Source organism: Mandrillus leucophaeus, unplaced genomic scaffold (genome assembly GCF_000951045.1).
Source record: "Mandrillus leucophaeus isolate KB7577 unplaced genomic scaffold, Mleu.le_1.0 Scaffold561, whole genome shotgun sequence".
In the NCBI taxonomy this organism is placed as follows: domain Eukaryota; kingdom Metazoa; phylum Chordata; class Mammalia; order Primates; family Cercopithecidae; genus Mandrillus; species Mandrillus leucophaeus.
The window spans coordinates 1,685,073-1,698,140 of NW_012106042.1; the positions used below are offsets into that span (position 1 = coordinate 1,685,073).

The window sequence follows — 13,068 nt, forward strand, 5'->3', positions numbered from 1 at the left end:
AAGATGATTTACATGAGAAATGCAGGTGCCTGAAACAGCATTTGGTTTTTTAAGGAGATTTGGGGTAAGTCTTAATACGGTGTTACAGACGGAATGTTTGTGTCCTCTCAAAATTCATATGTTAAAATCCAAAGCTCCAAAGTGATGGATCAGGAGGCAGGGCCTTTGGGAGGTAATGAGGTCACAAGGGTGAAGCCCTCCAGAATGGGATTAGAGCCCTTGTAAAGGGATCCAGGAGAGTTTTCTTGGTCTACTTTCTGCCATGTGAAGATACAAGGAGAATTCAACAGTCTGCAACCTGGAAGAAGAGGGCCCTCACCAGAGTCTGACCATGCTGGCACCCTGATCTAGGACTTCCAGCCTCTAGAACTGTGAGAAATACATTTCCATAGTTTACAAGCCACCCAGTCTAGGGTGTTTTGTTATAGCAGTCCCAAGTGACTAACACATATGACTCTAATTAAGGATTGCACCTAGTTCTGACACCTTTTTTTAAGGCAGGACAAACCTTCAGCATTCTCCCAAAAACAGATATTTCAATAAATAGAATATTATAACCATAAGTTAAGTTAAAAAGAAATTTTTTTTTTTTTTTGAGATGGAGTCTTGCTCTGTCACCCAGGCTGGAGCACAGTGGCGCAATCTCGGCTCACTGCAGCCTCTGCCCCGCTGGGTTCCAGTGACTCTGTCTCAGCCTCCTGGGTAGCTGAGATTATAGGCGCACACCACCATGCCTGGCTAATTTTTGTATTTTTAGTAGAGACGGGGTTTCACCATGTTGGCCAGGCTGGTCTCAAACTCCTGACCTCAAGTGATCCGCCCGCCTCAGCCTCCCAAAGTGCTGGGATTACACGCATGAGCCACCGTGCCCGGCCAAATTTTTTTTTTCTATTATAAAACCCTGTCAGTAATATTGTCAGGGTGCTACTCCAGAATTTGGTTTTGGTCATCAAATAAATGATTTTACTTATCTTTTTATGGATTTTCAAATTGTTGCTCAGTCTAACATTTATGGCCATTACAGCACACAGAGCACTCAAATCAGTTTGTCACATTTATAGTAAGAAGAACAGCCTATATAAAATAACACTTGACAAAATTTTGTATACAAAAGATGTGAAATGAAATGATCCCTGATGTCAATTTCATTTATACACATGTAAAAAAATCACTACACAACTACAGGTTAGGAGGAGATACCTAATCAATGACTGTCTAGAAAAGGAATCTCACAAACACAGATGCTACAGCCTCTGAGATGGGTCAGGGACAGAAAATTTTACCTTTTAATAATTTTATAAAGAAAAGAAAACCAACATGGGTTTCCTGATGAGCACAGATAGTTTACCTTTGCTCTTTTATCATAATTCCTCCAGTAGGAATAAAAGTGAAGATCTAGTTTACAGCAGCAACTAAACTAGCCATTCCTGTTTCCTTGCTTCTACTAGAAAGCTGCATAACACTTAGCATGAAATGGCTTTAATAAGCTCTCCAACACTTGTATTTGTTCCCCTGTTCATTCAGTAAATATATACTGAGGGCCTGCCTTGTGCCAGGGGCTGTTCTAAGTTTGAACAAATGGAGCTTATGACTCTTATTTTTCCTTCTCTGTTGACTCTTCTTCTTTTCTGTAATTTGACCGACAACACATAAGCCTCGTTCCAAAAGGAGGGTGTGCAGGCTAGAATGCTGGGAGCAAGGCAGACACAGAAGAAAAAGTCTGACAACAGTTTATTTCGGTAGCTAGCAGCATAAAATCCTACAGATACAACACCAAGAGTCAACACAGATCAGGTAGTTGCAAAAGACCATATATGTGAGATCATTTCTGTGATGTAAACAAGTATGAGACTACTGCATGTAGGGACTGGAGTGAAAAGAAATGATCATAAATGTACTGCACAACCAGTGCAAAAAATAATCAAAAGTTTATTTAATGTTTTATTAACTGAACTTTGAAAGCATGCATGGTTCTCAGGATTAGGATAGCTCTGTCCTAAGGAACTCACTGAAGATTGGCTTGTAAGAGACTACATGCATAAAGGAATTGAGAAATGTTAAGCAGGCTTGTAAAAAGAACCCACAGAGGCTGCTACCCTTCTAACCTGTGCAGCAGCTAGTGCACTCTTGTGGTCTTCCAAAGTCACTACAAGTTGTTCATGCTCCGAGAGTAAATTCTTATGTTGTTGCTACACAAAAAAGAATTTTACATGTTGAGCTTTAACATTCTATGACAAATTCTTCTTTGGCTGATCGTGATATGGCTACCCAAATGTTACTTGCTTATTTATTTGTTGTTGTAGCAGCATGTGTTAAGTTTAAAAATCATTGTAGAGAGAACACCACACTTTATGTAGTATTCCAAAATCTAAAATGTGCTACCCAAATACCATAATCATTTATTTATAATTAAATCAAAACCAAATAAACAAACCTCTCATTATTAGTAAACTTTTATAAATAAAAAGCTTATTAAAATGTAACTATTTAGCATGATAATAATTTCAGTATTAATGAGAACATTTAGATTTTCAGAACATCTTTTAGCTTACAATGCTGAAGTGGTAAAAATATTAGGTACACTCTAGTTAATGCAAAGCCCACAACAACAACGTGGATTTGTAAAGCAGGCCAATTAGGGAATGACTTTTAAAGTCATTCTACCAAGTACAGCAGACAAACACTAAATATTGAAACGTTTGGCTTTTACCTTGACATCTTGAAGCTGTGTATGTATGTCTTGGTGTGCTTTCCTTAGTTGTCTATTCTCTTCTCTCAAATTGTATACAGTTTCTATTTTAGAAAAAGAAGGATCACACATAAAGTCTTGAAACTTCCAGGATTCTGTTTCTATTATTTTCATATCTAAAGTCACCTATAACTTATTTTAGAATTTACTTTGAACTCAGACAACATAATATTCAAAATCAACAAAAATTGTATTGGGATGTAGCATGTTTTTAGCTGGACATCTCAATCCATTCTGGTTCAGTACTTTAAATGCTTTTAAGTAACTTTTGCATTATAGACAAAAGATAAGGAATTTTCGTTACCTAGGAATTAAATATGAGATGTTTATGTTAATAAGCAAACCCTTAGGAATAAAATGTAATGGGTAGGTGTATTCAGATTTGAATCTCTTCACAAATTAAAAACAAACCTTCAGCATTTCAGTCAAATTTTTTAAAGTAATTTAAAATTTTAAAGATACATAAAAATAATCAGAAAGCATAGACCCTTAACCCTTTGTAGTACTGCCTCATGACTAACTCCTGCATGTCTTTTTGTTGTAACTTACTTCTTTTGAAATGCTTATAGAGAAACGTTGCAAAAAACGTATAGAGTGGTCCTAAGGACCCAACACCCAGCTTCCCATCATGATGACATCTTATATAAATATAGTACATTACCAAAACCAGGAAACTGGGTCACTACAATGAACTAAACTACAAACATTATTTGGACGTGACCACTGTTTTTGCATGCACCATACGCCTCTGAAAACCAATTATATCACTTTAAACTCATTTAGCATCCTTTTTTTTTTTTTTTTTTTTTTGACAGTCTCTCTCTGTCGCCCAGGTCAGAGTGCAGTGCAATGCCCCAGCAATGCATTTAATTTTAGTGCAATCTTGGCTCACTGAAAGAAACTCCATCTCCTGGGTTCAAGCGATTCTCCTGCCTTGGCCTCCCAAATAGCTGAGATTACAGGCATGCGCCACCATGCCCGGCTAATTTTTGTATTTTTAGTAGAGACGGAGTTTTGTCATGTTGGCCAGGCTGGTCTTTAACTCCTGACCTCAAGTGATCTGCCCGCCTAAGTGCTAGGATTACAGGCGTGAGCCACCGTGCCCAGTAGAAAGTGGGGAAGACGACGTGTGTCTTGTGATTAATCTGGAGTTCACCTAAATACTTCATTGTAGAATGCACTGGTTTCTTTCTCCAGGACTCACATGCACTCAGAAAAGTGATATATTTTGTTCCATATTACTATGAAAATACCTGACACAGATGTTGATGGGTAGCAAATTTATGAGCAACGATTCTAGATGCTTTATGTAAATTATTTCTCACACCAGTTCCACAAGGTTGATATTTTTATGATTATCCCAGTTTTACAGGTAAGACAATGAAGCCCACAGTTGTCACACAACCTAACCCATGGTCACACAGCTAGTAAAGAAGCCAAGATTCACCTGTGCAGTCTGACTGTAGAACTTGAGCTTTTTTCAGTTACTATTGGCAATCAACAGCAAGTCTCTGCTCCCTTGGAGATTTTTAGAAATATATGGAGCAAGTTTTGATTGTGGCAGTAACTGAGAAACATTATAGCATTTAGTGGGTAAGGATCAGAGATGCTATATGTCTCACAACTCAGTTAAGAGAAAAACACTCTTACTCAACAGGGCCACGTGCCCCACTGAGATACAACAGAGTAATCTACGATATAACAGAATACACTACATAGTCTATTCTGTTTCCCTGAACAAACCCAAATAGATGAAGACACATGTGAAATGTTACAAAGAAAAAGTGGCTGGTAAAGGACCACATGATAAATGTATATCAATCACCACTCAAAACAACAGTCTACAGTTGCACTGAAACATTAATATCAGTACTTATGTAGAGATAAACTAGCTAATTAGATTTCCAAATACCTTTTAGCTTAGAAAGTTCTTGTTCTTTTTCTTGCTGCAGCTGCAAGTATTTTTGCTTATGGTCATTAAACGTTCTACTGAAGTCTTCCCCTTGTTTGCGATGTTCCTCTTCCAAGTCACTGTGCTGTTTCTTTAGCTCCTCGTGTTGGCTCTGCAAAGATGAAAACTTGAGTAGAAATATACATTCTCTGAAGTATATGAGAGTTTATTTCTTGACAGCACAGTAAACAAAAACAAATGAAAGCAAGAAAGCATGAACAAATGAAGAAATAGGCTTCGTTTTTCTCAAGTTGCTTTAATTTGTGCAGCTTCCCTCCATTTACCCTGGATTTCAAATGAACAGTTGGGATCACAACCAAAGATAATTTTCCTCTTAATTTTTAAGAAGTTAGCATGAGAGATGGAAAAGGGAAAAATGTGGGAAAATTCCCAGGGACACAAATTACTGTGGAAACAAGGTAAGGCTAATGGCAAAATTATCCCTCCCTGGGTATTATGGATTTCCTCTTTTGATCTGATGTTTTCCCAGCAATGCCTTTAATTTTTCTTCTTTGGTATTTCAGCCTTTCTGGTAACTCAGTTTAAAAGAGAGAGTAAATGAGACTTTTCCCTTTGGAAATAGTAATCAACTGTTTAGAGAATTGACTTTTATTTACCTTATTTCTGATTATAATCCTACAATGTAATCATGATCCAGATAAACGCTACAGTCTTCAAGTGCTTAATGTGAAAGCATGCTTTGCTTTAATTCATTTACTGCTCTCTTGATAATAAGAAAAGATTCCGGTTTCAATAAAAAGTGCATGCCCTACCGATATTAGAGGGAAAGATAAGAGCAAACAGAAAGCGAGGCGGAGGCATGGTGGGGTGGAGATGCTGGCATGATCTGCATGCTGCGAAGGGCATAACTGCATGCTGCCTGTCTCTTCCAGCTTGACAGAAACAATGATTCTCTTCCTGACACACAATAATGAGTTTTACTCAAGGACCAAGGAAGGAGAATCTTTAAATAATAAATTATGTTCCCGTGGTAAGTAAAAGGACATTTATTAAATATTAGTAACAAGAAGGAAGCATTTTAATAGTTCTACAGCCTCCAGTCTGTGTAAGATAAAAGAAAATGTCTAAGGAAAACCACTATGAGAAAGTAAATGAACATAAAACCCTAATGGATAGAGAGAAGAAGAAAATTAAAAATGAGGTAACCAAGAGCCTGATTTATAAGAAAATATGTAATAATTTTAAAATGTTCTATGTAATCAAGTGATAAATATGATGAGCCATTACAACTATATACAATTTTTAGCCAAATATGATTTTAATATGCCACATTACGATACAAATCAACTTCTGTAAACTTTATCTTTAATCACTTTAAAGGCCAATAGTCAGTTCAAATATTAGTTAATCCTTTCTTTTATTCATAAATAACAACTTTAGATTACTCACTTTCAACATCTGATGTTGGACATTCAGTGCACTGTATCTGCTATTGGAATCTTGCTGTAAATAAAAAAAAAGAAAGCACAAAGATAAATATGGCTCTCTTGTTAAACACAGCTTAAAGTACTTTAAAATATAACTTCATTTATTTCACTTGCCTACAGTAAAATGAATTCTACACTTGAACCAAGATGTCGCTGGAGCCATCGATTTAACAGAGAAATGAAGTTTTAACATTCCTCTTAGTTTGCTAGATTTTAGAATAAAAAAGCAGGATATGAAATCATAAAACGGTAGCTTGACAGAGCCCTTAGAGATGATTTCCTTCCACTTTCATATTCAGAAGAACTGGAGCCCAGACACACAAACTTGTCCTGAGACACAGAGTCACCGAGTCACCGCGCAGGACTACTGTATGTGCTGGGTGCTTGAGGTAAGAGGGAAGAAGAAATAAACCAATGAGGAGCAGGCCTCACAAGCTGAGCATGCCTTTAAGAGGGAAGAGAAAAGGCACTGTCTTACCCTGAACTTCAGCGGGTAAGAAATTCTACATACATGATTTTACCCCAGTGAGGCTCTATTTTACAGAGTGAGAAACTGAGTAAAGATTAGGAACCCACCAAGAGCAAACATTTCATTAAGTAGCAGACCCAGGATTGAAACTTGAGCCTAAGTCTCTGGCTTAACTACATGTCCTGAGCTCCAGGTTCCAGGAGTATATCTTTGTGTTCCTGAGGGGCATCTTCACATATGGACCCGATAGTCCCGGGTAGCCATAACCAGTCAGTATGCAAAAGACACCTGATTGTTTTTCCTCCCTATGCTATGTTGTTTATGTTTAGGTACCATATCCCTCACTTTACCCTGCCAGCACAAGTATACACTCATGCCATTTTTTCGTATTTTTATAACTTCTAAAATGAACTGCATTTTTGCTACCTCACTTTACTGCTTTAATTTGTAAGGAAATTACAAGTGCACACAGTTTTGGTTAGTGCTTTTAAAAGCAAGTAAGAGTTGAAAGCTGATGGCCTCCTGGGCTACCAAAGGAAGTGACTCTTCTCAGTTTTTTTATTTTGAGATAGGGTCTGGCCTGTTGCCCAGGCTGGAGTACAGTGGTGGGATCGTAGCTCATTGAAGTTTTAAACTCCTAAACTCAAGTGATCTTCTGCCTCAGCTCTCAAGTAGCTGGGAATAGAGGCATGTGTACCATCACGTCCAACTAATATTTTGTACTTTGAAGTCTTGCTATTTTGCACAGGCTGGTCTCAAACTCCTGATCTCAGGCAATCCCCCTGCCTCAGCCTCCCAAAGTTTCGGGATTACAGAAGTGAGCCAACTCGCTTGGCTTCTTCTTAGTTTTAATACCCCAAAACATCAATGTTTTTCAGTTAATGCTTATATACTTTTCTCAGAGTAAGAAAAAGACTAGCTTTTACCCAGTTAATTTGGACTTTAAAATATTTTTAAATGCCAATATCATTCATCCCTTCACCCATTCCACAAACATTCTTAAATGCAAACTCTAGGCCAGGTCCTGTGTTGGATGCTACCCATGTGAAGGCAAACTGAAATAAATTTTATATTCTATAAAAAAGAGAGACTGCAAACAAATAAATGAAATAATCTTCTTTTTATAGTTGAACATTAAGGTTATTCCCAGTTTATCCCTATTATCAATAATGTGATAAGTAAAGGTAAGTTTTAAAACAATTTTTAAAGTCTTCCTCTTAGAATGTTTTGGCAGCCAAAAAATACAAATAAATAAAAAGTATGTCAGTCCGATAACCCCAAGGATCAACAAAGTAAAAGAGTTTGCAACTATATTTCTCTCTCTTTCAAGTTTTATGAAAACAAATTAAGGAAAACAACAAAAAAACGCCAAAACTTACCCTTCCTTTATTTAATGTTTCTTGTGCTTCTAACTTATAAACAAGAAAATCTAGAAAATACAAGATGGAAAAAAACAGTGATAATTCACTATACAGATTCTAAACATCTAAAGAAATAAAGGCAAATTTTACTCAGGCTTGCAAAAGTGTTTTAGGTTTAAAACAATCTACTTGGTGATTTACATACTTTATTTTGGCTCTCGCTGGTTTAGAAAGAATTGCAAAAAACATACATCTTCCTCTTTACCTTACAGCTGTAAATCTTGCATCCACAAAATCCAAATTATAGCCAATAGATTAAAAGTGCTTTTAAAATATCTCTGTGATAACTCTCCTTGAAATTTAGGAGGGAAAAAATGGAGCACATCTGAAGACAGAGGTGATTTATCGCTATCCACTAGATGGCACACTAAAATCATTCAGTTCCTGAAAACAGACATCAAGTCAGCCAAGCCATCTTTAATGCTTTGAAAACTTTATTATCCACTAGATGGCTCTATAAAATCACTCTGCATTTGAAGACAAGGAGAATCCAAACCTTATCAAAACATTTTAATGATGTTGAATTTCTATTCTTCACACAGGCTCAATCCAAGTAAAAGGTCCTAACCAATACTGCCCCTCCTCTGCTATCCTCTTCCTTCCCACCAAGGTAGGCAGACAGAATACTTCACTTAAATTTCAAGACGTATCATAAAACATGAATAAATAAATATCAGAATGCAGATAACTTCAAATCATCAGCTGTATAAGGCCTGTGTTTTATGGAAAAATTCTGATTAAAAACTGACAGCATTGCCTAGTGGCTGACCTAAATGTTAACTTTCAAACTGAATCAAGTGATGTGTCAATAAAAACTTTCACAAGGTAAAAAACAGGTGCATAACTTAAAATATAATGGACAATGGGATCAATTCATTACGGTATACATACATGCGTGTGTGTATAAAATTTGTCATATTCTGGACAATGCATGCTGTTAATTTCCCCCGCCCCCCGCCCCCTGGATATCTGTGGACAGAAGTTCCAGGTGTAAGTAATATACCTGTTTAATACTCAGATGAAAAATTATGTTATTCCTGAAATAATAAGTATAACCAATATATGAGCTATCACATGGTGGCATAAACTGAATAGAATATTCTAAATCCAATCCTGTGTAAGGATTATTGCACAATGCATAACATATTACTCGACATGTTTTTCTCTGTCCACCTATCTGACTTTGGGTTGATTTGAGAAATATCTTAGCCAAAAAAAAAAAAAAAAAAATAGTAAACCAAGTATATGATACGTCAAAGAAGAGTACTGGAAAAACAGAGCACGAAGTATGTATTTACTTACCTTCTTTTGCTTTTTTATGTTCAAGTCTTTCCTTTTGCAAGGATTTCTCTAATCTTGATCTGTGTTCATAAACAACTGGAAAAAAAAGAGTTAAAGTTTTTGTCTTCAAAGAATTAGAAATTTAAAAGTAAAATTAACATCAATTTCTACAACAGGAAGAAAATGGTGTAGAGTCCTTACACAATTTAAATAAAAACATCTGTATTTTAAGTTCCCCTTTCCAGGTAAAGAACAGACATACTAATAGGCATAATTCTGGGCTGACTCCCATCCAGCCTGCCCTTTTCTAAAGCCAGTACTCTGAATGATGCTTCCTCCTTCTTTGCCTGCTCCCTTTCCTTCTAGGCCTCCTAAATGCAAGTGTCTTTTTGAGATTTTTTTTTTCCTGTCTTCCTGGGCAACCCTGTTCAATCTCATGACTTTCAACCATCATCTGCACAGCAGTTACCCCTCCATCTATACTTCCACCTCTGGCTTCTCTCTCAGACCCTAGAAGGGTATTTTCTCCTAAATATTCCCTAAGGACTACAAAGTCAACACGATCTGCATCTGAATTAAGGCTGTCTGGATCCATAAGGAGACCTCAGCAGCATACCACTGGGATGAAGCAGGAGCTGTATCTCCTTCCTCCTCCCAGGTCAAGGAAAACAGACTAGAGAAGCACAGAAACAGAGAAGGGAGGGACCCTCCAAAGAATTTATAAAAGGGTCCACAAAAGAACCAGTCAGGTTCACCATCAGCCACAGCCAGAAGAACCCAGCGCAAACCGACGTTCAGTTCTGTAAGACCTTTCTGCCCTTTATCCTTCCTCCCCACCCAGTCTACTCTGAAGAATCCAGAGTTGCCTGGTGAGTAGGGATGAAGAGTAGATGTGTTCGGGAGAGAACTGGGGAGAAGAGGCCTACCACAACTCTCCTTCCCACTGCAGGCTCCACACCTACAGCAAGCTGGACGGGAGGGAGAAGCCTTACCTTTGAATGAACTGTCCTGGACTAGACCAGGCAGAACAATTAATGAACCAAGACTGTGTGTTTACGAATACAAGTTTTAAACTATTTTTTGCTTTTAATCTGAGAGAAGTTAGTGAAGCAAACAAGTTTGTCTAAGATTTCATCCAGGAACAGAAAACTCAGCTCCACAGAATGGTTTGAATAGTTACCGAAGGAGAGGAGAACGGAGTAAATTAAAATTCTGATCTACCCTTTGAATCCTGTTTGTTCAGCATTATGGTCAAATATGATCTCATTCTTGGCAAGCTAAGCCAAACGTGTTACTCCATTCTTTGGCCAGTTACAAGTTCCCCATGACTACATACCATTTAAGCATCAATCACTGGTTGACCATATAACAATTCACAGAACAGCCCCAACACTACCGGCTGCTGCCAAAGTCATCAGGGTCCCAGAACACTCCCTTTCCCCATCCCTGCAACAACCCCTTGCTGCTTAAGGGATTGCCTCTCTTCTTGCCCTCTCTCCATTGCTATGGTGGCCAACAACCAACTACCACTATCCTCCTTCCAGGCTGGCCATTATCTCCTGAGTTCTACACCTTCTCCCCATACTGTGTCTTTCCTTGTCATCCCATATAAAACTTCCATTCTCAGGACTCCATCTATTATCATCATAGGCCCTACCTCTATGCACACCTCTGCTAACATCTCCGGCTCTAACTCCTAGAACGCCTGTGACCACTCAAATTGGTATGGTGTGGTCCTCTGATGACATGCCTACCTCAATCTCAAGTTTCCCTTCATCCATAGGCTGTCATTGCAATAATCCTTGCCTCATCCCCTTCCTCTACCAGATAATCCTTTTCCCCTGCATTATTATTATAAAGGAATTCAATATAACTCTGTATTTATGGCATCTCTACTATGTATCTGGACAGAAGTGTAAAACTGGGCTAAAAGTAGTTGTGTTCCAAAAAGTTTGGTTGCGAGTCCACTGCTAAGTAGTAGCATTTTTTCAAACATATACATGTATGGAATATAAGCCCCTTGGACAATCATTAAAATCCTTTCAAAACTAAGAGGTTCCTTGGATTACAACTAATAGCCCTATCTTAAATTAAGTTTGGAATAAAAAAAGGAGAGCGTAAGATTAGCCCTATAGAACATCACAAAGCCAAGCCCTGGACTGCACACTCACAGTCTTTGAGAATTTCCTTGAGGTGGGGGAGACATATAGAGAAAGAGCTAAATTACAATACTATCATGATAAAACAGAGGCAAGAATAGGATGCTTAGGAACACGTAAGTTCCCCAGCTGGAAGGAAAAACACTCCCTTTACCGCCAATCCACTGGCCAAAGTTCTCACAGTCTGGGTAGAAAGTTATAAAGGCATAAATATGCCAGTTAAAATATTGCACTAATGGACATATTATAGACTGAATTTCAGCAATCATGCAAAGTTTTCAAAGAAAGGAACAGGTGAACTATCCAAGATCCTAAAGCAGCAAGTCCCCAGTATAGGCGGAAATAATTCTAACCTAGCAACACCTGTAATAATAATAAAACCCAGCAGCATAGTCAAGAAAAACAGACAAGGCAGACTGTTCATTACCCACCCCAGTCACCTCAGACTAAATGTTAAACATTATTGTAGAAGGTTAAAGATAGAGGGGAAAAAAGCAGAATTTGCAAATTACAATCTGGTGGAATTGTTGTTTACTCAATAAAATGCAGCAGCAATCAAGGTAAACTCACTTTTACAAACTTAATATTGTGTGGTACCAGATAATCAGGTAATAATTATCTTTGGCTTAGGAAGGATAGAACTCATCAGCATGATTTCATCTTCAGTAAGAGAATGGAGGCTCTGCTAGATGAAACCAAGTAGAGAGGGAGTGTGGGGGATATGGGTGAAGAGTGCTGGGTGCAGGATGGTATTCCATTCTTTATTCTCTTACCTGGGATTCAGTTGGAAAGATAATGCCCCGACAGCTGGCCCAAAGTACCCATTTATCAAACTGAATCATACAACTGTCTTTGACAGTTCCACACTAAATGGAAATTTACACATTCAACATATTAACAGCAGTGTGTCTCAAGAGCCAGGAGATCCTAGGACACAGTTATAAACTTTCATAAATAACCTCAATAAATCCTCTAAAATGTCCACAGAAAGGCAAGCATGTTTATGAATTATTGTTAAAATTCAAAGGTCTTGGAAAAGCTGAGAAATATCCATGACTGCACAGCATGGCATCACTAATAGCAACTCTTAATGCAAGAAGAATGTATCTTTGCAAATACAGGAGAAAAAAGATGTGGCAAACAGGAATCGAGTATATATATGTGTGTGTGTGTGTGTGTGTGTGTGTGTATATATATATATGTAGAAACTATGAGGTAATTGTGCTATTAATACTATCTTACTCAGAACTGGACAAGCCATCATTATAACAGCAGCTTCTAATCCTGATGTAATATAACTTAAGAACTCAGAAATGGTTTGAAGGCTGGAGAATATAACCAAGGAGGAGGAGGGTGAAAGAATGGAGCAGCAGTGACGGATGGAGATGTGGAGAAGGATTGTTCTTCACCAGGTTCAAGAAAAGAATAAAGGAAAACAAACTGAAAAAGCCTTAAACTATAGGCTGAAGAAACCACATCAGGTAAAGGGAAGTCAGAGTGAAAACTGACCCTTTGAACTGAAAAGTCTAGAAAGAAGAGGAGGAGAGGGAGAGGGGCAGGTGCTAATATAAGGGCTGAAGGCACAGCCTT

At 37.8% G+C, this 13,068-nt stretch overlaps 1 protein-coding gene across 4 annotated transcripts in view; it reads right to left on the reverse strand.

Annotated features, from left to right (window-relative positions):
* The window catches only part of GOLIM4 (golgi integral membrane protein 4), a 79,415-nt gene that overhangs the window by 23,590 nt on the left and 42,757 nt on the right, over positions 1-13,068 (reverse strand). For 2 of the 4 annotated variants that reach the window (XM_011998228.1, XM_011998227.1), the window contains exons 2-7: positions 9,341-9,415; positions 7,997-8,046; positions 6,111-6,164; positions 4,662-4,812; positions 2,711-2,793; positions 2,106-2,189 (exon numbers count right to left, since the gene is read on the reverse strand). In XM_011998228.1, the coding sequence (XP_011853618.1) occupies positions 2,106-2,189; positions 2,711-2,793; positions 4,662-4,812; positions 6,111-6,164; positions 7,997-8,046; positions 9,341-9,415 (497 nt within the window). The remainder of the gene's footprint in view (positions 1-2,105; positions 2,190-2,710; positions 2,794-4,661; positions 4,813-6,110; positions 6,165-7,996; positions 8,047-9,340; positions 9,416-13,068) is intronic. The other 2 variants (XM_011998230.1, XM_011998229.1) reach the window with 1 other exon arrangement.